The sequence below is a fragment of the Mytilus trossulus genome, chromosome 14 (assembly GCF_036588685.1).
Source record: "Mytilus trossulus isolate FHL-02 chromosome 14, PNRI_Mtr1.1.1.hap1, whole genome shotgun sequence".
Classification (NCBI taxonomy): domain Eukaryota; kingdom Metazoa; phylum Mollusca; class Bivalvia; order Mytilida; family Mytilidae; genus Mytilus; species Mytilus trossulus.
The window spans coordinates 17,299,825-17,324,739 of NC_086386.1; the positions used below are offsets into that span (position 1 = coordinate 17,299,825).

Consider the following 24,915-nt stretch of genomic DNA (forward strand, 5'->3'; position numbering starts at 1 on the left):
AATCATTCCAAAGCTAGCACTTTAAATCTTTCCAAAACTATATCTCTGCGTACTTGCAGTATTGTTCTACTTGTTTTCCGATATTCACATTTCGTATTAGATCAGGAAGAAATAGAATGAACTCCAAATAAAAGCAGGAATAGGTATATCGACCTGATAGACGTCGTCTATTCTGACGTACGTACCATACCTATGACCATATATGAACAGATATTTAGCTACAATCAACTTAGTCAAAATAAGACGTTTATAACATGAAAACATAAAAAAAATGTCATGCGTTGGAAGCTTATTCTGGATATATACCTTTTACAGGAACTCTCAAATTCGAATATATAATAACCAATGATGTATAAAAACAGTTACAGTTGAAGAGCTAAATGACAAAAAAGAGCCTAGAATGATATCAAATCCAATGAAAGTCAACTTTGCTTGAGGGAATTGAAACTGAAGCAACTTTATCATTTCAAAATTTAATTGATATAGATAGCGACCTTAATTTTTATTAAGAGAGCCACCGGTTTAATACCGTCCGTATTCACTTAACGTTATAATCGGGAAATCCTATTAAAGAATTTAATACTAGAAAAGCATATTCATAGTGTAACTGTTGCTTCTCTATATAGATAAATTTAATATGTGAAAATGAAAGTCTCCGTACTTGTAGGAAATACAATATTTTAAAAAGTCAAAATCAACCAACTTATGTATAAAAGGGTCTCCCATATCATTTGTGGGTTATTACATTTAGAGTTAAGGTATTTCATAGCAAATTCCTTTCAATTTGATGTAAATGCTGAATGTTGAAATGCTTTTATTTACGCGAAGGTGACGATTGGCTTTGAATGGAAATATAATCATTTATATGTTAAAAACGTTTCTTTATACCTTATACACCTTATCGATATTTGTCCACCATTACTAGACATCAAACAGATTCCCGTAAAAATTTCACGTCCTACCACAAGATATCTGACGCCACAATAGAAAAATTATTGTTGAATGACGTCAATAGTTCAAGGGAACCAGATTCTCGGGTCAACCGGCGCAGATTTCCATATCGCAATAAGGTGTATTAGATAGCCTTATTTAAAATATAATTCAAATAATTATTATCTGTATGTTTCATTACATGTTCTATTATGAATGTTCTTATTAACATTATCGATGCAATCTAAATAATCATTAGCTGTCTGTTTAATTACCACTGTGTACTATTAATAACATTGACCTTGTTATCGACAGCACATCGTCTCATCAGCAGCTCTACCGCTGCAAAGTCATTCGGTACCTGTGTACTAATCAGCATCATTGCATATGTAACCAAGATGTTCTTTTGTCGTCTTATGCTTACCGACATTTGTGTAGCGGTGTCACTTTATATCATCCATGACAGATGAAGGTGTATTGTGGTTATTAACGTTAATAAACTGTCAAATAAAGGTTGCTTTTTGACAAATGGTGTATCTATATTATAAAAGCAAAAAGTCTTGGTTTGTAAAATAATATTTTTTCAGTTACATACACTTAGCCGAATAAAAGATGGTCGTCAATAAAAAAAAAATAGAAAAACAAACACTAGAGTTTAAAGATTTATGGTGCTGCTTTAATGTTATTACTAATAAACTTATCATAGATACCAGCACTAAATTTTGTAAATTACCTCATATGAATTAAATTCATGATGTGAAAAATGAAAGTCGTGGTTATTGTCACACAAGAAGGACGTTAATATTCAACCAGATTTGGCTCCTATAAATATTGCAAAACTCATACGCAATACCTTTAAGCAAAACATATGGTAAATAGCATAAACATGTTGACTTTTACAAAATGTATTACTAGTGACTGTAATACTTTTTTCTTTCTATTCGAAAAAACATAAAAAATGTGGTGCACACTGTTAAATAATCCGCTACGCGCGTTATTCAGTGTGCAACAAATTGTTTATGTTATTTCTTCCTAGACAGAAAAAATATTACAGTCATTCCTTAAATAGATAAGAAATAAGAAAAGCAATCTTTTTGAAAGATGGAGGCAGTTTTTTAAGGGTTGATTGCATAGAATCTAAACTTATATAGTTAACAACCCGACAAGAACTGCTCCAGTTCTCCATTATTAATTCAAACACTATTATCCTTTATAAATTAGACGAAATTTATCGTCCACGTGAAACTGAATACAATTTCAAAGTTATACAAAAAAAATTAACTAACCGTCACTATAAAAAAATCGAGGAATTTGAGTGTAAATAGTGAAAAAAACAATTAAAACTAAACCGGGTACATCCCCATTTGATAAATGGAGGCAAAAAGCATAGGCAATGGGTAGCTGGGGTACGATGAATAGTAGTCATGTCTATCAGTCTTTTCTTCATGCATTTATATTCGACAAGTTAACTTGTCTAGTATACAGTGCTTCGTAGATTTAAGGAATAACAGTTCTGTGGTTGAGGCGTTTTACTGGCGACGCGGAGCAGAGACAAATTTATTCCGATTCTAATGCATAACAAAAAGAAATAACACGTTAGGGCTTGAAAATGTATGAATTTCAAATAAAATAAAATTCCGCGAATTTTTATGAATGATTTTGGCGCAAAGACGTCATAGAAAAACATATACAAATGAAAACTTACAAACTGAGGGTTACTTTGTTACTTCTACTATTCAAATTTGGATAAAATCACATCAAACCGGCGTTTATTTTAGGTAGCTGTTGTTTTATTCTTAATTGAACATTTGTTGATTTATGAATTTAAAATGGCGGATCCACCTAAAGTTACGACTGGTCAACTGTGGATTTGACGGTAACTTTTAGCCAATGAAAATGAAAAAAAAAATGTTACATAAAAAATTGCATTAGAACAATGGTTTCCTCGGCCTTTTGTTACATGGCTCACGTGGACAATCCCTTCAAGACCTGGCGTGCATACTATACATTACACCTACCTCTATGATGTGAACATGTTCCTCTATGATGTGAACATAAATACACCTACCTCTATGATGTGAACATGTTCCTATTTGTATATAGTAAGCAGTTGATACTTTCTTTGCACTGTAGGAATTACTGGTTACCTCCTCATGTTGTATGTTAACAGACAAGTACAGATCTAGGGTAACTGTGATAAGGTACATAGAGTTCTGCCTATGTCTATTTACTCTCGAATCATGTCCCACATCCTGAATATTTTATTAAGTTCATTTGGCAACTCTTATGCAATGAGTCTTTCTCTATACTACGCTTGTGCAATGCCCCCAGAAATATTTTTGTTTGTTTGTATATTTTAATTGAATAGAAGAGTAGTAAACATTGGAAAACTACTGTTGTGTTTGTCTTAGTCTACACACTGTAATATTAAACATTTTGGTTCTATTTGTAGGACAGGAATAACCAAAGGAATGTTAAGTTATCGCGTCGTATAAAAGTAGAGGTATGGTGCACCTTATACCAATGTTAAGTAATCGCGTCGTATAAAAGTAGAGGTATGGTCACCTTATAACAATGTTAAGAAATTGCGTCGTATAAAAGGAGAGGTATGGTGCACCTTATACCAATGTTAAGTAATCGCGTCGTATAAAAGTAGAGGTATGGTGCACCGTATACCAATGTTAAGTAATCGCGTCGTATAAAAGTAGAGGTATGGTGCACCTTATACCAATGTTAAGTAATCGCGTCGTATTAAAGTAGAGGTATGGTGCACCTTATACCAATGTATATGTATCGCGTCGTATAAAAGTAGAGGTATGGTGCACCTTATACCAATGTTAAATAATCGCGTCGTATAAAAGTGGAGGTATGGTGCATCTTATACCAATGTTAAGTAATCGCGTCGTATAAAAGTGGAGGTATGGTGCACCTTATACCAATGTTAAGGAATCGCGTCGTATAATGATGGAGGTATGGTGCACCTTATACCAATGTTAAGTAATCGCGTCGTATAAATGTAGAGGTATGGTGTACCTTATACCAATGTTAAGTAATCGCGTCGTATAAAAGTAGAGGTATGGTGCACCTTATACCAATGTTAAGTAATCGCGTCGTATAAAAGTAGAGGTATGGTGCAACTTATACCAATGTTAAGTAATCGCGTCGTATAAAAGTGGAGGTATAGTGCACCTTATACCAATGTTAAGGAATCGCGTCGTATAAAAGTAGAGGTATCGTGCACCTTATACCAATGTCAAGTAATCGCGTCGTATAAATGTAGAGGTATGGTGCACCTTATACCAATGTTAAGTAATCGCGTCGTATAAAAGTAGAGGTATGGTGCACCTTATACCAATGTTAAGTAATCGCGTCGTATAAAAGTAGAGGTATGGTGGACCTTATAACAATGTGAAGTAATCGCGTCGTATAAAAGTAGAGGTATGGTGCACCTTATACCAATGTTAAGAATGTATTATTTCTTCCAGACAACTGTTAAAGTGCCCCCCACTTTTTATCTCACTTATGTCATCGTTTCATGAATTCTTGTAAAAAAATTGTAATATAATGTTGCCAATTTAAGGATGCTATGGCTAAAATAGTTGTCCTTTTCTATAGATTTTCTTTATAAAATGAACGTCGATATATTGAAAATTGATTTAAACAAAAACAAGGAAAGGGAAATATAAAAATAAAATAATATGTTCCCCTTTTTAGCGCAAGAGGGTGTATTTTGTTACAAAGTAAGCTTTGTGCTATAATCTTCTTTTCGTTTATTGTTTAAATAACTTTGAATTAACGAGCAATTTTTAAAAAATTGAGAAAGTCGGAAACAGAAATTCCAAAACCGTCTGAGGTCAGCAAAGTAGCACTCCAAAAGGGAATTTTAACCTAATGTATTCTTAATTCAATATAATTTTGAAAATAATCACTTAGTTAAAATGTATCAATAAATGTGAATTAGGTTATTTGAAATTATCATAGAGTTGCGTATACTTATATACTCTTTTTGAATAATTTGAATACTAGGATTGTTATTTCATAATTGTCTAATCATTTTGTGGTATTCTAGCAAAACAGTTGCATGTAAATATAAAAAAAAAATGTAATGCAATAGCGCATGCGCAATATGATCTCAGAAGGAGACCAGTTAGGGAAGTACGTCGTCATTCATATTACGTTGTACTATGTACACTATATTCTTCAAACAATAATTCTTAACACGCCAGGGTTCAGTGTTGCAGATGAGAATTAAGAAAGTATTTTGTTATTGTATTGTATTACTGTATGATAAACAGACCATTTTTATAGCCAAAGTAAAATCTGCAGTCGTTATCATGTAAAATATGTTTGATGACAGTTGTATTCCATTCGTTTTTGAGCTTTTGATTTTAACATTTGATATGGTACTTTCCGATTTGTATTTTCATTTAAGTTCGGTATTTTTGCTATATAACTTTTTTCCGGTAATCGTAGTTCATGGTCAAAGGGAATGTGGAAGTGATAGGAACAGTACTATCAATAGCCTGGTGTGACACCAATATAAAAGATAAGAAAGTCAATGCACTTAATTATGAAGAATAACAAACATCGCCACTGCATGCGCAATTGGCATTACACCAAACATGTCAAACAAAAAATAAAGCACTACACAATGTAGTTATGTATGAATTATTGTCTTACTTGTAAACTTTAGTGATAAGGATTTTAGCTTGAAAAGTAGTAAGTGAGCTTATACAAAAATACCTAAATTAAGTAACTCTGTTTTTGATTTTACTTACTTTATGGATCGTAAATCTTTTCTTTCCAATGATTGAAATTTGATTTGTAAATTTGATTCACTCGTTTGAGCAACATCGTAAACATTTGATTTACAGTGTTAAGCCTGTATAACACTTTCGCGGTAGTTTTCAACTTTAAAATTGCAATGATAGATATACAATTATCAGATTGAACAAATTGCATTCCTCTAATAATTGAGGATATGTATTCAACAAGTATGTGGTCGACATAATATGCATTGAAGAAGGTATATAAAATTATTTTTAACAAGTTTATACATTCATTAAAAAAAACCTTATTCTAATGTGTAGAAAGAGTAATTTAATTTAGTTTGCCTATTTGCTAGGTCTACTATCGAGTAAAAACTAATTTCGTTTACTACTTTTTTAAAAGTCACAAAAGGATTATTGTAAAACCTATGTTGGCCAATATGGTTTCGTATTTTAAATAGGTACACAGTATTGATAGTGCAGCTAACAAACATACAAACTTATGTTTTATGCAAGTACGCACTCAAATAATCCAAATGTAATGCAAATATCTTTAATACAATTAGGGTAAGTAATGCGGCCAGGTAAATCCCAATTGTGTTGATCATTGATGGCAATATCTTAAGTAGCGGCACTTGAACTGTATCTAATGTACCTGAATATTCTAGATAAAGCTGGTTTCTCATAAGTATGTATAAGTATATTTCAAAGGGCCATTCAGATGCTGGTATATAAGTACATAAGAGAAAGTATCATTTAGATTTTAGCATTTGCTAAAAAAAGCAACTTTTGTTAGAAAAATTATCAAACTGCTGTGTCTCCTTTTGTAGATTAAAACTAAAATGTCAAGTAATGACAGTTTTAAAGATACCGATTCTGTAATCATTGAAAAGATGGAACAACCACCTGTGCCTCAAACAAAAGCTCGTGATGGTTGGCAAGGAAGAATGGATTTTCTCCTGACTTGCATCGGATATGCAGTGGGATTAGGAAATATCTGGAGATTCCCGTATCTATGTTATAAAAGTGGAGGAGGTTAGTGATTAAACAAAATCATCCAGTAATACATTGCCTTATTCACAACGATTATGTATCTGATATTATTTGTAAATAATAATATTCATCATCAAATAAGTCGAATACAAGAAACGCAAAAATTTAAACGGTATCAACAATTATTTGTGTAATGAAGAGATGAAATAGGAAAGACAACTCACATGTAATATACATTTATATATATATAGGCAGTCGCTTTTGTTTATTGCATTGAGTCAACATTCGACTAATATGAACTGTTGGATAATCCTTTTACTTTGCGAGTGATAAAAAAAAATGCTAAATCAATCGACATTGAAGTAATGAATGAAATATAGTGTGTTTAATTTGTCGTTCCCATTAAAATTTATATAAAGTCATCAGGCATCTGATGGTCGATTTTGGGGTTATGAAAAAAAACTATCAACGATACCAGACTCAAAATTTGTTACGCTAGACAAGCATGAAATTCATCAGTTGTATTAGAATCAAAATAGTACAAAACAAGTTCAAAATTTAGGAGAAATGAAAACCTCGAATTCGAAAAGTTATTCCAAATACAACTGGTGTCATTTTAGTCCGAATAATTGTTTTGCTTTGATGCCTTACAGCGACGTCTTGAAAGGCTATTATACTTTTCTGCTTTGCCACCCTATATCGACGCTGCAAAATAAAACAAATATAAAAGCCTTTCAAGACGTCATAATTATTTGGATTACTGTCATTTATGCAGGTGTCATAACATCCTAAATGTTTCGAATAGTTTAAGATTAGAACACTTTTATTAAATTTCCACAAAATGGCCAACAAAACTATTAGCTACTAAGCCTGTAATATCCTCAGGGAGGAAATGTCCAGCATCAACCAAATGTTTGTAAAACTTACTTCGCTTATGATTTTTCACGCCAGAAAACGCACATGGTTAATTTTCCTGTGTAAGAAGCTAGATGTATTCTCATTCATCATAAACGACAAGAAAAGACTAGACTTTTGATGAATATAATGATTAAATAAGTTCAAAGAAATAGATTAAATGCAAATAGCATTGCATCTTCAAGACAATGAACATAAATCACAGTTTACTACAATATTGTGAGAAGGAAAATTGTATGGTTCGTTTTGAACGAAATTTAACTGTTCCACTCTCTTGCAAGAGTTTTTGTATATGCCTTTGTTGATCTCAACATACACATATGTGCCCTAAATTTATGTTTTCTACCTTGATAAGTGTCACATACAGTAGAGGATGCCGACAACGTTAAAACGTTATATTCTCAACATTTTTTGCCGTAAAGCTGTGCGAGTCTGATATGTACTAAAATATAGATAAAATAAGAATAAAGATATAAGATGATGTAATATGAGTGCCAATTAACTCACTCAAAAGGCAGACAACTCTCCATCATAGTCAAAATTTGTAAAAGAAAACCCTTATAGGTCTAAGTACGGCATTCAACACGGAGCGTTGGCTCACACAGAACAGCAAGCTAGAAACGGCCACAAAAACTACCATTCAAACAGGAAAACCAACATATACCCTCACCTAAAATATTAATGTAACATAACAACTTAGAAAAACCCACTAAAAAGTATCGATTGAAATCGATTAACTCAATCAAAAGAAAATATTTACACAAACAAGTTAAAATACACTGAACGAATAAATTTGATCTATGGCACAATGTAAATATAAAATCAATATTATAAGGGGTGAGGTGTTATACAATCGGAAAGACAACCATAACCTTGAACAACATACCGCTTATAGAATAATGTACACATTTAAATGAAAATAATTTTGTTGTAAGGTGTACAGTAATGGAATACGGAAATATATTTTTTTAAATAAATAATTTTGTTGTTGATATAAGATGTGGTATGAGTGCCAACAAGAAACTCTCCTTCCAAGTCACAATTTGTAAAAGTAAACTGCAATAAGTCCAAGTAAGGTCTTCAACACAGAGCCTTTGCTCACACCGAACAGCAAGCTATAAAGGGTCTCAAATTAACAATTGTAAAACGATTCAAACAGGAAAATCAACGGTATGATCTATGATGCAGGTTCAAACGAGAACAGAAGTGAAAATTTATAATCATACTGAACACTTATCATAGCTGGTATATATTAAAAATAGAGAGGAGAAATAAAACGCTAAATAAGTAAATGTTGTCTGCTCTATGGTCGGGTTGTCGTCGCTTTGACATATTCACCATTTCCTTTCTCAATTTTAAACATTACATAACTAAAACACATCACAAGTTGTATCAGCAGGTCAAATTAACACGAAAGTACGATTTGATAGTATTCACAGTTACTGAAATATGTATATTTTTAAATCTTTATACTAAATACTTGTATTATTATTATTTTTCAGGTGCATTTTTCATTCCATATATCATATTTCTACTTCTTTGTGGATTCCCCCTTTTCTTTTTGGAAGTATCCATTGGGCAGTTTTCTAGTCTGAGTCCTGTTACTGTATGGCGATTCTGTCCATTGTTCAAAGGTAGGATAATAATATAGTGTTCTTAAAACAAATGTTTTCTGAACATTTTATCAATCTTTTGGAACCACCTACAATCAATTTACTCACTAGAGACAAGTCTACTCTGACACAAATCGATATCAAATTACGTCTTGCAATGTCATGGCCATAACAAATGCATTTGTATATGACTTTGATTTTACGAGGCAGATGGTGTGTTTATATATCGTTTCTTGATACAGCCAAGTTTAGCGCCATTTAGTAATATGCACGTTACAATTTTGTTTTACTGTGAAAACACATAAAAAATACTAGGCTTTTTATTAAGTTCCAAAGCTCGCGATTGATCTACATCCGAATCACTTGTTGGGCTCAAATCGAATAGTTAGAAGGCCAAGTAAAGTAAGAAGTTAAAGAACTTTAAAAGCCGAAAATTCCAAACAATTGTGACAAGTAAGACGATGGCAATAGTTATCAAAGGTACCAGGCTTATAATTTGATACGTCAGACACTCGCTTCGTCTTCACGAGAATCATCAGTGACGCTCAGATCAAATTAGTTAGAAAGCCAAAAACAACTACAAAGTTGAAGAGCATTGAGGACCCAAACATTTTTTTGATTTTAAAAAATTTAAACGTGTGACAATTTTTTTTATGTTGTCACATTTTGACAAATGTAAGGCATGTGAGCATAGTGACGACGAAAGTATAACGTTGTGCAAAAGAAAGGTGTTAAATAGGATATGTAACTGAATGAATCTTTTAATCATTTGTTATATGTTAACCATTGTATCTTTCACTTTTTGTTAAGAATTTAATTCAATGCATTTTCATTTATATTTTAATAAAAGCGTTTTGTTTTGTAATTTAAACAGGTGTTGGAATGGGTATGGTTGTAGTTTCAGCAATTGTTTGTATCTATTATAATGTAATAGTTGCCTGGACGATTTATTATTTATTCATGTCATTTAAAAATGTACTACCATGGAGTCATTGTCACAATTCCTGGAACGATGAAAGATGTGTTGATGGGCTTGAAGAAGTATTAAATATCACATCATTGAATATAACGAGTGCCAATCATACAAAAATGACAGCCAGTGAACAGTTCTGGGAGTAAGTTTATCTGTTTTTAAAAGACACAATAAATTTTCTTGTCTTCTTTAAACAGATCTATAAGGGTTTTTTTTTATTATTCAAGACAGACTTAAATTACAATATTCCCTGGAGAAAGTTTCAACCTATCTTCATTTCATAGCAAATTTATTTGTTTTAATCGATTACTTTTTTCATTTTTTAAAAATCCAATTTTCCACATGTCTAATAAGACTTTCTAAAATGGAGAAGAAAAATAGCAAAGGGATATTCAAATTAATATGTCTGACAACGCTTTGAAGAAGAAAAAGACCAACACACTAACCAATAAAGAAAACTAAAGACTGAACAACACGAACCAAATTTTAATACTTATCAATTTTAAGATACAACTATTAGCTATTTAGGTAATAACTCATGTGTAAATTACATGTTTTATAGGAATCACGTACTTGGTATTACTGATGGTATTGAAGACAGTGGACATTTAAGATGGCAGCTCTTTATTTGTTTGTCTCTAGCATGGTTATGTGTGTTCTTATGCCTGTTCAAGGGTGTAAAAGTTCTTGGAAAGGTGAGAAATAAATTTATTTTACGAATGAAAAGTTTATTGATCTCCTTTTAGTTTGCATATGGAGAGAATGATAATGTTCTTCCGCATAAACAAATTTACATATAAAAGTTCTTAACGACAATGTGAAAAATATACAAATTATTAACTTTTCCATATAGATTAATAAAATCTACATTATTATGTATGACTTCATCAATTTTCAGTGAGGTACATTTCTTTCCCTCGTGGAACAATACATATGTAGTAGATTATCATTGTTTTGACAGCTTAAATTATTTTTTCGCCAACTGTCAAGTAATCTGTTATGTTTCCAATTGTATCTGAACATCAATTGACAGGAATGATGCATCAGAAAGGTGCTTTGTAGTATCTTGATCATAATGTCATAAAACACCACTATGTTAGTAAGACCACAATCATGTCAGTAGTATAAGATAGGAGATGGTAGGAAAAATGATAGTCGTGTTGTTTTCATAAATACTACAAGATATATGAGTCTTTCTAAAAATAAATTCAATATAGCATCAAGAGAAATATTTTTTGTTGCATAGTTGCTTGGTATGATATTGTCAACAAACGCACAGATGTGTTCAATTTCATACTTTCGGGATAATTCAAAGAAAGTAAAAAGGAATGTTATTCCGAATTTCCGAGAAAAAACAACAACATTCTTTTCAGAAAAGAAAATGATTGATAAACTTTCCTAGACTGATTCACACAGTTTTATATTTAATTTGTTGATAACACTATAGCATTAGTCTCGGTTATATATTGTTAGCTAAGGAAACTGCTAATGTCGATGTTAACTTACTATGTTGTTCCTGCTGTGAAGTCATACATTTTTCTCAATGCATAGCCTTACTCTTGAAAATTAGCCTTTTATTCCATTCATGAAGACGTCATTGCAACTGTCAAAAAAAAAGGGCAGCAATTAAAGTTCAGTTACTTTGGAGGATTTATCATTTCCCAGTTTATTTTTAGATGCTTGATGACTCCCAACTCATACATATCTTTTCCTTCTTTTATTTTGAGCGAAAAGAAAAGGAAAGTCCTTTGTCGTCTTTTTATGAGATTATAATAGATCTTATTTATTTGTATTAACTTTTTTGGTATTTTTATCTTTGTAGCGCTTCATTATGAAGACTTAAATATTCATAGTTCTAAGTGATAATATGTGTTAAATATGTTGACAATGATATAAAATTTCTAAGTGTGCCTTTCATAAAATATTTACTTGCTTGTAGATTGAAGAGACACACCAAAATATGTAAATGTCTTCAAAACCTTACAAAACACTATGTTCTGATTAGTAAAATTATCTTCCAACAAGTCTCTTTGAATAGATATGGATGTTCTGATAAAGATGTATCACGCTTTAACATTATTTATACTTGAAAATGAAGTTGATAAGTTCTTTTTTTATTTTTTAAACAGGTGATGCATTTTGCTGCTCCTTTTCCATATCTTGTTCTAATAGCGTTATTAATTAGAGGCATACAGCTACCGGGAGCTTTAGAAGGTATCAAGTTCTACATTATTCCTAGATGGGAGAAATTAGCAGATTATCAAGTAAGTTTTCATGTGTTACATGTAGCAACAACAGTTTAATTATTTTAAATGAGAGGTTTGCGATTTCATAACGTGGCCTGTCTTCCTTAGAATATTGTTTTTTACTTTTATTAAGCCCAATGTGAAAAATACAATGGAATGCTAACTTAAGTTGTAAATAAAAGGTATGTTTTAACATAGCTAAGGTTACATCTCCCAAAGTTACAGCTGGCCTAAGAATATTTGTGTACTGTTCTCTTAACCTCCTGATGATTGTACTGACATTGAACATTTCTGAGCTTCTTTCATCTTGCAATAGTTTTAGAACATTGGCCTTTTCTTCACCCTTCACAAGTGCATGTATTCCTCATTCTTAACTAAAAGACAAATTAAAAGAGTTGGTCCTGCTTTTTGGGCAACATACATAAAACTATCTTGTCTGAAGGAGGAATACATCGAATTTAAAAAAAAAATCCCTGAAATTTAAGCTACTAAGATGATTGATTTCTCGATTGATAACATATTGTTGAACTCATCAGTGCCATCGAAAAGAAAATGAAGGATACAAAAGATACAGTTCAGTCTGAATCATATCGTGAATAACATCAATTAAGGTCGGTTGAGAACAAAATGTTACTACAAAAGAGATAATTCAGCTTCCTAATTGTTAACTTGCCATTTGTATGTTGCCACATTCCGGCAGCACCTTAATATGAAGTATGTATTTCAAATTTGATACCATATTAAATGGTTTTCGTTTCCCTTAATGATTTCCAAACAAGCCAATTACTTCTTTCTTTCAAGGAAGCTTTAAAACCTTGAGTTTCAAGTTGTGAAGTTGTGAAAATTTTGCAGAAGCCAAACAAACATTAAAAAAACATAAATTGTTTGAAAATTGAGCGTTATTTTTGTTTTGTATGCATACTACAATTGGTATTGTTTGTATAGTATTTGCCTAGGTATATCCTGATGGAGATGTGTTATGTTCTACACACTGTAAAACATTTGTCTATGTTTGTTGTATGTTGATTTCTACATGGCTTTTGATTTTGTTTTGTGTGATCAGTAGTATAGCGTGAATGTTAGATTTATTATGCAACCAAATGCATTACAAAATATTACGTATACTAGTAACAGAACTGTCCACATAAACTAATTTTGATTATTTTGTTTTATATTATAAGGTATGGGGAGATGCTGCCTTACAAATATTTTACTCTGTTGGAATGGCATGGGGTGGTCTGATTACGATGGCCAGTTACAATAATTTCCATAATAATGCGTACAGGTAAACATCAATGGGTATATATATAGGATGTCGGTCAAGTATTCAAATCAATTAAGCATCACATAGTTTTTGTCACGCCTCAAACTATTTTTTTTCTTTTTGTTCAAGATAAAAATTCCAAACGACCTTTACGGTCATTTACACATTAAGTCTTATAATGATGATTTATTTACATATAACCTATGGTATGTTATATTTAAATTTTAATCGTACAGCAAAACATGCTGCAACATTTTGTTTGTTTTTTCGTAAGACAATGTTTGTCATGACCATTCAAAATTAATTCCATATATTTGCACTATAATTCATATTCCTATGGTGCATTGAAAACCCTTATTGGATACTCACATATTGTTGTTGTAACAATTAGTTCACCTAAATAAAAAAAAACATCCAAAATCTGTTTCATTGATAGCATTTGATTTCATCAGCTTTAGATCCCATAGTTTGTATATGTGAGCCTAATATATTTTGTATTTCATTTCTATATGTTTTCAGAGACGCTATGATAGTTCCCATTATCAATTGTGGTACTAGCATATTTGCAGGATTTGTGATTTTCTCTGTTTTGGGATTTATGGCACATACCGCGGGTACAACTGTAGACGAAGTTGTTAAACAAGGTATTAAATATATATTTAACATTTTCAATACTATCCAGATTAATTTCTGTATATTTGTTTTTAAGAGTATTTTGGGTTATATGCAAAAAATGTTCTCTTACAAAAAAAAAAATACCGCACTAAATAATTAAGGCCCTTTTACCATGATAAAATCCCATTCATATTATTATGTAATAGCCTAGTTGATGGTAGTATATATATATTTATGAAACTCTGGTCACTAAACTATTTATAAGAAACAAAACGGAGGGAATCGCATGACTGGCCAAAAATCAGCGAAACCGAATGCGTAGACAGAGACTCCCGCAATGCATGAATCACTTGCCATATTGAGTTTTCTCGTTTGAATTGTTTTACATTGTCAATTCGGGACCTTTTATAGCTGACTATGCGGTATGGGCGTTGCTCATTGTTGAAGGCCGTACAGTGACCTATAGTTGTTAATTTCTGTGTTATTTTGGTTTCTTGTGGAGAGTTGTCTGATTGGCAATCTTCTATTTTATATCGTAGTCAAAGTATCTTCACACGATTTATACAATACATCTTTTCAAAGATGTCCGTTGATAAATTTAAAAATTGAAAAGGTATCAAAGTTCCAACATCCTAGAATAAGTTGACCACCGTTGGTTTTATCTAAGTATTTAGATACATTCTTGTATTTGAGCTCCCGAAATATAAGTTCAACCATGGCTTTCATTTTATTTGTTTTAGGCTTTTTTGTCGACGTCGAATATAGAAAATTACTTCGAACGCACCAAAATCATAAAGAATTATTTGCATTAATGTTATTTACAATATCGTATTTGACATGAATGTTAACTTTCTCGAATAACCTTCAATTATACCATCCACAACAAGGCTTTCCCATACTTTAGGGTCAAGATCTTTTTAGTTAAATTGTGTACATTAACATCTTTTTAACATTATCATTTTATAGTTATTCTTTAATTTTTTGTTATTGTTTTTTAGGTCCTGGTCTTGCATTTGTTGCTTATCCTGAGGCTGTTGCTAAACTACCTTTCTCGCCACTCTGGGCAGTTTTATTCTTTCTTATGTTATTCACCATCGGACTTGATAGCCAGGTAAGATTTGCATTTTAATCTCACGATAAATCCTAAATTCCCAAATCATATACGATAGAAATGCGGGGAATATTGATGAATATTGTATGAATCTTTAATTTATATAACATAAAAAAATATCTTTGGTGTTATTTCCATGCTACAAATTCAGATTCTTTTGAGAAAGTCAAATTTTTCATATGCTTTAAATAATGAAATCATTAAATTGCTATAAGTTACAAAAGTGTTTCCAACATGTAAAATAATAAACCAATATGTGCATTTTGGAGTTGCGTCCCCCAAAATGTAATTTTGACATTGTTTAATAGAAATGCTAAGCAGTCCAGTAATCACCACTTCTCTGACATGAAATAGCATTGATATAATGATATTTATGAATCATTTGAATGGGAGGGGGTAGGAGGGGTCCTGATCCCGAAATCCCGGACTTAAAAAAACGAAATCCCGAGGTCCCGAATTTAAATAAAGTAAATCCCGACGTCCCGAAATCCGAAAAAAAAGATTCCCGGATCACGAAAGGGTCAATCCCGAAATCCCGAGCTTAAAAATACCCGATCCCGGAGTCCTGATAAAGGTCCTATCCCCCCTCTTGAATTGTTCGAAATGCTATGGATTTTCTAACTCAACAATAGATTATTTGGCAAATCTGTTCTCCAATTACAAGGAAATATACTGTTGGTTTTTATATGATTCAACAAACGAAAAATTATTGATCGGGTCACGTTAAATACATGCCAAAAATTGCGCAAAGGTACTTTTATTGGGTAAGGGTGTGCAAAAAACATGAGTTGGCAAGCGCTGATAATCTTCCGTTTTTATTAGCATTGGCTGTCGCTTGTGTCCTCACACTATTATTGTTTAAAAGGATGAATTATTAATCCAGATTTGCATGTATGAAAAGAGCCTAAAAAGAAAACCTTTTCATTGCGGTAAATCTTATATTTTTATGAACAAAATAATCAGATGTTTCGACTGTCATACATGCTTTCAATTTTCCATCACGACAAATTACTATCAATACGTTTACACATGAATTAAGAAAGTGGAAATCTAAAAAGAGTTCTGAATAAATTAAACATAATTTTTCATGATATTGTTCATATTTAGCTAGCTGAACCTGCTTTTGCAATTGGAAAATAACAATGTGCTTGTAACCCTCATACATGTGATCCTGTCCAATATGCACGTTATTGTATGCATATGTTGAAAAATGCATTTATTCTTATCTTTAATACTACCGAGAATTGTCAATGATTTAAATCCCTCATCGCTTCGTATGCTTATCCATACATTGAAAAATCATACAAGGTCGGCGCTAAGATCAATAAAAATCTGACCTGAAAATATTTTCGTTTTTGATGGACATTTGAATAACTGTATTTATAAACGAATAACTTTATTTTTTTGAGCCAGTTTGAAAATTCTCGCAAAAGCACAATTTTGTCTGCCGTTGAGATTTTAAGAAAGTATCAGTAAAAGAAATAACCACTGTTTATCTAATAACACCAGAGTTCTTTTTAATAACCATCTTCGAATAGTTAATGTTTTAAAAGCATTTATAAATTTGCAGATTTGTCATTGTATGGTGAAAAATCGAAATAAGTAAAAAGAAAAATCCTCATAATTGCTTAATATTTAAATTGGGTAAAAAGGTTTAAAATAGAAATACGACATTTTTCATTTTTCTCTTTTTCATTATTTTAATTTAATTTTTTAATTTTTAATTTTATCTTTTTTAAACGCAGATTAAACCTTAGAAACCTATATGTTGAAATGTTTTCTTCTTAATTGTTATGAGGATATAAATCCGGAATAATGTTGATCATGTTCTTAATTCTTCAAAGACAGGTGAAGCTGACTCATCTATGGTACGTTGACTGACGACAGGCAACAACGTCCCAAAAGGTTTTTTAATTGTTGTGATGAGGTATTAAAATGAACAAATAAATATCTACTAAAAATAAAGGTCTGGAAAATTGAAAATTTAGACACTAGAATTTGTCTCTTTCATTTATCAACGTCATTCGGACAATTATTGAACTATTTGCTTTTAATACAAACAATTTTCCAGTCCTTACATAATACACATAGTAGATTCAGAATCTTGATGTTATTTCATACATTTTTCTATACTGTCATCAACTCACCAAAGAATCATATCATTCTTTGGTCAATGTTATACAGAATGTGGTTTGCAATACACTTTTTCTGTTTAAAGAACTATACTATGAAACTTGTCCTGTCTATTTTATATTCCTCTTTTATCTTTAGATAAATAAACTTTTTTCTCTCGTTTTTTCTCTCGGTTGTAATCTAGTACCAAAACAATTCTGTGTAACATACATCAATAATGTAATGGACAAACATTAAGCCTAGTTTTCAGGAACTTGTACCACCACCCTCCAGTAACAGTCTTTTTTTTATTATATTTTACTGCCATAATCCAATCATTCATTTATATATGTATATGTATATATCTTGTATATATCAAGATTTAAAACTTATTCAGAGCTTTAGCATTATATTCTTTCCTTTTTATCTGTAGAATTAAGCATTCGACTTAAACAGTTTATATATTTTTTCTGGTTAAATTTATATCAAACTGATCCTCTGCATAATGTTAGATATTTGTTACTTCTGTTTTCTAACAGTGGTCATTTATTTCTACTTTTAGTTCGGAATGTTTGAGACTGGCATAAGTTCATTTATTGATGAATATCCAAGTTTACTCAGAAGTAAGCGAGTACTTCTGGCTGCAGTTGGGTGTTTCGTTGAGTTTCTTCTTGGATTACCATGTATTACACAGGTAAGTTGACACCGGATAGAAACTGCCCTAATGCAAATGAGTATCAAAACATATTTTAGCATATTTCTGGCTAAGGAAAAACCTGTACGGAAAGTCTGTGTAACTGTTTTTTCAGTTGTTATAAGAACCATACAAAACATCAAAATTCATCTTTTACTTCGGTTTTGATTGTTCCAAACTCAATCAAAGACTTATACATGTACATGCGGATCAAGATGACATGGAGGGGAGCATAGTGGTTACCTATATAAATTTTAATTGTTTCTTAAAACTGTTGTCATGTATCATGTTGACTGGAATAGTTTTCGTTAAAATTAACAATCTTTTGTGGGTCTGAGAACTGCTGAATTATCGTATGTTTATTTATTCCAGGGAGGAATATATGTTCTACAGATTATGGACTGGTATTGTGCAAGCTTCTCTCTGATGATGATTTCACTTTTAGAATGTGTTGTAATTGCATGGATTTATGGTTAGCGTACATGATTTATTTATATATCGGCTGAAAACATTCAGTGGTAACATTTTCTTTATAACTAAAGAAGTATCTGAAATTGAAAAAAAAGTATGTGATTACTTTTTTATTTATTACTTTAATGTTAATAATCAAAATTGTGAATCTTAAATATTCAGAAATTAATAAGTAATAAATCATTAATGTAATACCAAATTATTAATGAATGACATCCGCTTTAAAGTGCTAACATTAAAAAAAAGGAGAAATAAATTACTTTAATTGAAATGTTTCTTCATATCAATTTAGGAACAGAAAGGTTTTTCAAAGACATTGAATTGATGATTGGATATAAGCCACATATAATCTGGCATTATATGTGGAGATATGTAACACCAGCTGTTATTTTTGTAAGTTGAGAGTTTCTTTCATTATTTGTTGTTCGATTAAAAAAACTTTTTAGACATTGACAACAAGGTCATTTCTTAAAATTAATATTTACTACCACACTTAATTTAAAAAAAAATTAAACACATTTCAAATAAGAATGATCATTCATATATTATACCACGCCCAAGACATATTAATTCAAAACACCTAGAAGTGAATGTAGTCAAGACGGTCAATAACTAGAATGTCATTCTTTTGGTTAAATTTGTAGACTGTGATAGGTGAAATCTACCAAGTTCTTCTAGAAGGGATTGGAATGAAGGCTTCGAATTTCCAATGCTTAAGACATCTACATTGAGTTATTTTTTTTTAATCATTCATATAAATATGTTTGTTTTGAACTTACTTTTATTTCCTTTTTATATATCAAAGACAATAACAATCAAAACCAAGGAGTAAACAAAGACTCGCAAAACCAAGGGGACATTTACACCAACAGTTATAAACAATGAATAAAAAACAACACGAACGCCTCTAAAAACCGGGAGATATAATCAGGTGGTCCGGAAGGGTAAGCATTCCTGCACCGTATACGGCACCCGTCGTATTATTTCTAGGTTTGTCATATATCAACACTTTTTAATAGATTGGTATCATCTAAACATCATTAGGAAGAAAATCATCAAAAATAAAAAGCTGATAATTTGGAAACCAAACACGATTCTACATAAGGCTCATCAGTGATGCTCCCGTCAAAAGGTTCAAAGGCTTAATAAAGTTTACGAGCATTGAGGACCCGAAAATCCAAAATGCATTTATAAAAAACCTGTTGACACATTTTTTTTTTTTATATCATCCAGTTTTAACCTATATGGGTATATAAAGCTGTATTTGATATTCATTTTTTTATTATCATATAGGGAATATGGCTGTTTAGTATAATAACATTGGGTCCAGTGACTTATGACGGAAAAAGTTATCCGACTTGGGCGATAGTGTTGGGATGGATATTAGGACTTTTGGCACTTGTCCCAATTCCTCTTATGATGATTATTCAAATCATTAACACTGATGGGGATACAATAGTTGAGGTAAGCTTTTTAAAACACACTAAAACATTTATACAATAGTAAATAATTGTGTCATTATATTATTGTAAAGAGATTGCTATTTAGTTATCGATTTGTTATTTTCTTTTTGAGATTGCGAGGCAAAAGTTGAAATCATACGGCTTATGTAAATGTCAGTTAGACAGCTTCCACTTTAGTTAAACATACTGGTTGTTTAAAAGTTAACCAATAGCTATTTAAGCTATCCAAGTGTACAGTATATTATTTATTACTTACATCTGTATTTGTTAAAAACAAACGAATAAAAAAAACCAGAAAAATCACAACTTATGTATATTGTATCTTAAACGCGCAGATATTCATAATTTAAAATCTAATTTAATCTTAGGAAGAAAGATAAGAAGTTAGCAATATCCTTTAACTCTACTTTCGTTATATAGATGATGTTCTTTCACTAAATAATTCAAAATTTTTGTGACTTTGTCAAATGCATCTATCACATTTAACCAGAGATAAAGGATACAACAGATACAGTTAAGTCGGCCTCCTTTCTTGACTTACATCTAGAAATTGACAATGAGGGTCGATTGAAAACAAAACATTACGACAAAATAGATGTTTTCATCTTTCCAATCGTAAACTTTCCATTTCTAAGTAGCAACATACCAGCAGCACCTGCATACGGTGTATATATTTCCAAATAGATACTTGCATTTCCTATCATGATTTTTTTGATAGAGGGTTGTTGCTCACAAGTAAGCTATTAAAGCAAGAGTTCCAAAATGGTGAAAGTTGAAATCATCTCTTCGTAAATTTTACGGACTCCATCACGAGTTGGTTGACCGTTATGGAATAACCGTTTCACAAATGATATCGGATCCTTACATCGTAAAGACAATCTCACTTCCATGAATATGACCTACCGAATTATACTATTAACCGGATTTGTTATAACATAAGCAACACGACGGGTCTGCTAACCCATCCGGAGCACCTGAGATAACCCCTAGTTTTTGGTGGGGTTCGTGTCGTTTATTCTTTAATTTTCATTGTTGTGTCATATGTACTATATTGTTTGTCTGTTTGTCTTCTTCATTTTTAGCCATGGCTTTGTCAGTTTATTTTCGATTTATGAGTTTGGCTGTCCCTCTGGTATCTTTCGTCGCTCTTTTAAGAGAAATTCTTAATCAAAATTATGTTTTTTTAGAGAGTCAAGAAATTGACAGTACCTGCAAAAAACTGGGGCCCAAGTAAGGAAGAGGATAGAGAAAGATATGTGCAGTCATTGTCATATGATGAATCCACATGTTCTAACATGAACGGCTATCCCGTAGATTGTGAAGTAGCCTTATTACAACATAAACAAAAAATAGGTAATTATATATTCAAATACCTCACAAAAAATGTTGAATAAATGTGTATCAGTAAATTTTAGCTTGTTGATACTTAAACGTAGAATTTGAGAATTTAGATATAGCTGATCAATTGATAAGATATAAAACTAGTGTTTGACAAAAATTAATAATAGAACTTTAAATCATGACTCTAATCATTGGTTTTTTTTGTTGTTTTTTCAAAGTGTTTTTGTTAAATTACATGCAATAAAGTGTAAAGCAAGCCTCACTTTTTTGTATTAATATCAACATGTTTCTTGTCTCTATTTTAGAAATGAATGGCACACCGTTATAGAATATAATAAGAAATACGTGGACATTCCAAAGGAGATGTAGCAAGGTTATGAAAATAAATATGTTGATGGATTAAACGATATTTAATTTTAAATTGGTGTTCCCATGAATGAATGAAGTAAATGTACCATTGTATATTTTTGACTTATTTTTCTATTGTTATAACAGTATGACATTTAGTTTCATATCTTTTCCAAATCTCATTTTACTTCAACAAACAGTCAAAAGGAAATTCTGTCAAGTTAGTAAAATCTCAAGCAAGAAAAGGGTTTGTATTGAATCATAATACTAAATTACAATATCATTGAAATAATTAACGACCGTACAAGACCATCATGGGAGGTCAAGGTCGTTGAAAAAAAGCCGGGAAGTATTCAAAAAAGCAATCAGAAATGTCAAGTCCACCTTCTTAATATTATACTAGTACACCAAACAAATATATAGCAATAGATGAATCAATTATGTGAAATAATGACCCGTTTTAACAATTCTATTTTATCATGACAACCATTTACTAGCATTACATTTCAACTGTTTAAATCATAAGAGGTTTTTAAGTATGGTCAAGGCTGATAATAAATACTTTGTGATTTATGTAATTTTTATCAATCATTCCTGTAATATATGAACGAATTGTATATCAATTATATGTATATTTTTCTACTTTTTAGTTGTTGGTCTTTCAATTGTTAAATTTCTGAACGATTTTGATGACAAACTTTGTACTTCTAGGTGCAATAGTCTTTTCACAACACTCATATTTCAAGGAGGAAGGTGTACCAATCGCCGTGATTAGTCTGAATTTATAGCATTACCAAATCATGTACGATTTGCATTATGATCATTGATAGGTATGTGCAAGTTTTTAACTTTAAAACCTTCAAATTGTATATATATATATGTCAAGATTTTAGAAAACTGACATGCTTAAATATTCTCAACATTTATTTGCGAGTGGAATATGAAGCTTATGCAAGCTACTAGGAAATATTTTTACTTTTTTTTTATATAAACACATACTATGGTAAACTATTGTGTATAATAAGGCTCGTCTCAACATGTCCTTTCTTGTCACTGTATTTTAAGCTATTTTTGGTTCTTTCAAAAATATTATCTCTATGAGATGACAACCAATGCAGGTATTATATAGAAATCCAAACTACCTATTTTTCAAATATGTCTTGCATCTTATTAATTGTGTTTAAAATAATATTCAACTTTAAGTTATGTGAAACAAACAATCATTGTAATTAAGAAACTTATATTCATTAAATATCAATGTTTCTGTCAATAAAATATATTTGATATGTATTTTTATGTATAATTCTATTGTAACAAGGCAATACACTCTCTTAGACTTTAATATTTATTAGTTATACAAATAGTATTTTACTTGGCAATATACAGTCACACTCAATGTTATTTTTGTCCTAACAAATGATAGTTTGTTCAATTATGCATTTTTATTTATTTATATTATACATTTGGACATATTTATACTTTGTTATGAGGTAAACAAGTAGCAACAGGACAAATGTACATGGCAATAGTGATAAGAATAACTACACACATATGTTTTATGAATTTGCATAACACACCACATGTTTTCCGTATTTCATTTATACTCTCCCAACAATTTAAAACGTAACTCTAAAACAAATGTTTCCTTAAATTCATAAGAAAAAAGTTTCTTCATATGTGTTGACATAACTTTCTGGACAAGCGACTTATTCAATAACAGTTTTATAGTGAAAGCAATTCATTTATTCCCTTTTAAAATGCGTTAATACGTATTTGCATTACTTATATACAATTATCTTTTAACTTAATATGAGTTTGCATTCAACATGTTTAATGTGATCAATAGTGAAATTAAGGATAACTTTTTTGGTATCTAGTAACAGAATATGCGAATTACATACTTGACCTGCAAGATGGTAATTCTTTAATTTCTTTCTGTCTGTCAACTGAAGCATATACTTAGCAGTCGCCTATCATCGAAAATCTCAATATTATGTTTTAATAGTTGCTACTAGATTGTTTGGATAAAGGTTAATAAACAAAAGTGAACACTAAGTGATAAATCATGTTTATATTATTCTAGTCTAAGTAAAAGTTCCCGGGATAAAAAAGGAACATTTTCAAGCAAATTAATGCCACTACTGTCTCATATACAAAAACAGCCAACATCAATATGTATTACTGATACTGCATAAACTTTTTAAAGATAAGTAATTATTTCTGGTGAGAGGTGTTTCAATAGAAATCATTCTGCATCTTCTTTTTTTAAATAGTTTACAGAAGTGAAAAAAGATATGAAAAGAGCATTCGTTTCACATTATTCAAGTGTGATTTAAAGTTCCCAGGGGGGATATGGAAGTCTCGTCTATCAAGTTCACATGCCTTTCATATTGATGTACTGTTAATTTGATCAGGGTTTTTTTACGGTAGATTAGGGTACAAAATTAAAGTCGATAAAATGTTTTTACTATTTGATCTTGTTTTTTGTATATCGATGCATGAACTTAATTTTGTCAAGTCTAAGGTATATCACAGCAAATTCAAATACTTGTCTGTCTTAAAGATACATTCATGTTAGAACATGGATTAAGATACTTTTTGATACAGGGCTAGTAAGAAAGGTTTGGGTTTTTTTAGTAGAAAACACAAACATTTTCATAGAAAACACAAATTTTTGAGAAGAAAACATAGTTTTTTTTAGTAGAAAACACAAACTTTTAAGTAGAAAAAAAATTACTTTTTAGTAGAAAACACATACTTTTTAGTAGAAAACACAAACTTTTTAGTAGAAACACAATTTTTTAGTAGAAAACACAGACCTCATCTACATCATCCACTGGCCAAATTGATACAAATTGCATATTATTGATAACTGTTGTATCAAAATCAAAGTAAGATGATATTATTTCTTAATCAATATGAACGTGTATATTGGACATTATGTTAACAATATATGAATAAAAAGGAAACACACATATAACATTTAAATGTATGGTCATCAATTGTTTGTATATATACTTCAGTAGTATGCCTACTACTTTTTCGGCCTGAGAAAAT

The 24,915-nt window shown here is 30.9% G+C and overlaps 1 protein-coding gene across 2 annotated transcripts; it reads left to right on the forward strand.

Annotated features, from left to right (window-relative positions):
- Positions 1-5,540: 5,540 nt before the first annotated feature.
- On the forward strand, positions 5,541-23,144 carry LOC134696736 (sodium- and chloride-dependent glycine transporter 1-like). Of its 2 annotated transcripts, none has more exons than XM_063558662.1 (15): positions 5,541-5,649; positions 6,530-6,734; positions 9,110-9,241; positions 10,095-10,335; positions 10,756-10,888; positions 12,323-12,457; positions 13,621-13,724; positions 14,223-14,347; positions 15,317-15,429; positions 18,104-18,235; positions 18,608-18,707; positions 18,999-19,099; positions 20,000-20,170; positions 21,357-21,522; positions 21,816-23,144. In XM_063558662.1, exons 2-15 carry the CDS (start codon positions 6,542-6,544, stop codon positions 21,836-21,838), a joined length of 1,869 nt encoding a protein of 622 aa, XP_063414732.1. In that variant the 5' UTR covers positions 5,541-5,649; positions 6,530-6,541; the 3' UTR covers positions 21,839-23,144. The 2 variants fall into 2 exon arrangements, with proteins under 2 accessions (XP_063414732.1, XP_063414733.1); XM_063558663.1 differs by lacking the exon at positions 5,541-5,649 and adding an exon at positions 5,901-5,956.
- The last annotated feature ends 1,771 nt before the right edge of the window (positions 23,145-24,915 follow it).

Excerpts from the sequence above, each read along its gene's own strand:
- LOC134696736 (XM_063558662.1), top strand. The coding sequence starts at position 6,542 with ATGTCAAGTAATGACAGTTTTAAAGATACCGATTCTGTAATCATTGAA. Across the intron at positions 12,458-13,620 it reads AGAAATTAGCAGATTATCAA|GTATGGGGAGATGCTGCCTT; the intron begins GTAAGTTTTCAT and ends TTATATTATAAG. Across the intron at positions 15,430-18,103 it reads CCATCGGACTTGATAGCCAG|TTCGGAATGTTTGAGACTGG; the intron begins GTAAGATTTGCA and ends TTCTACTTTTAG.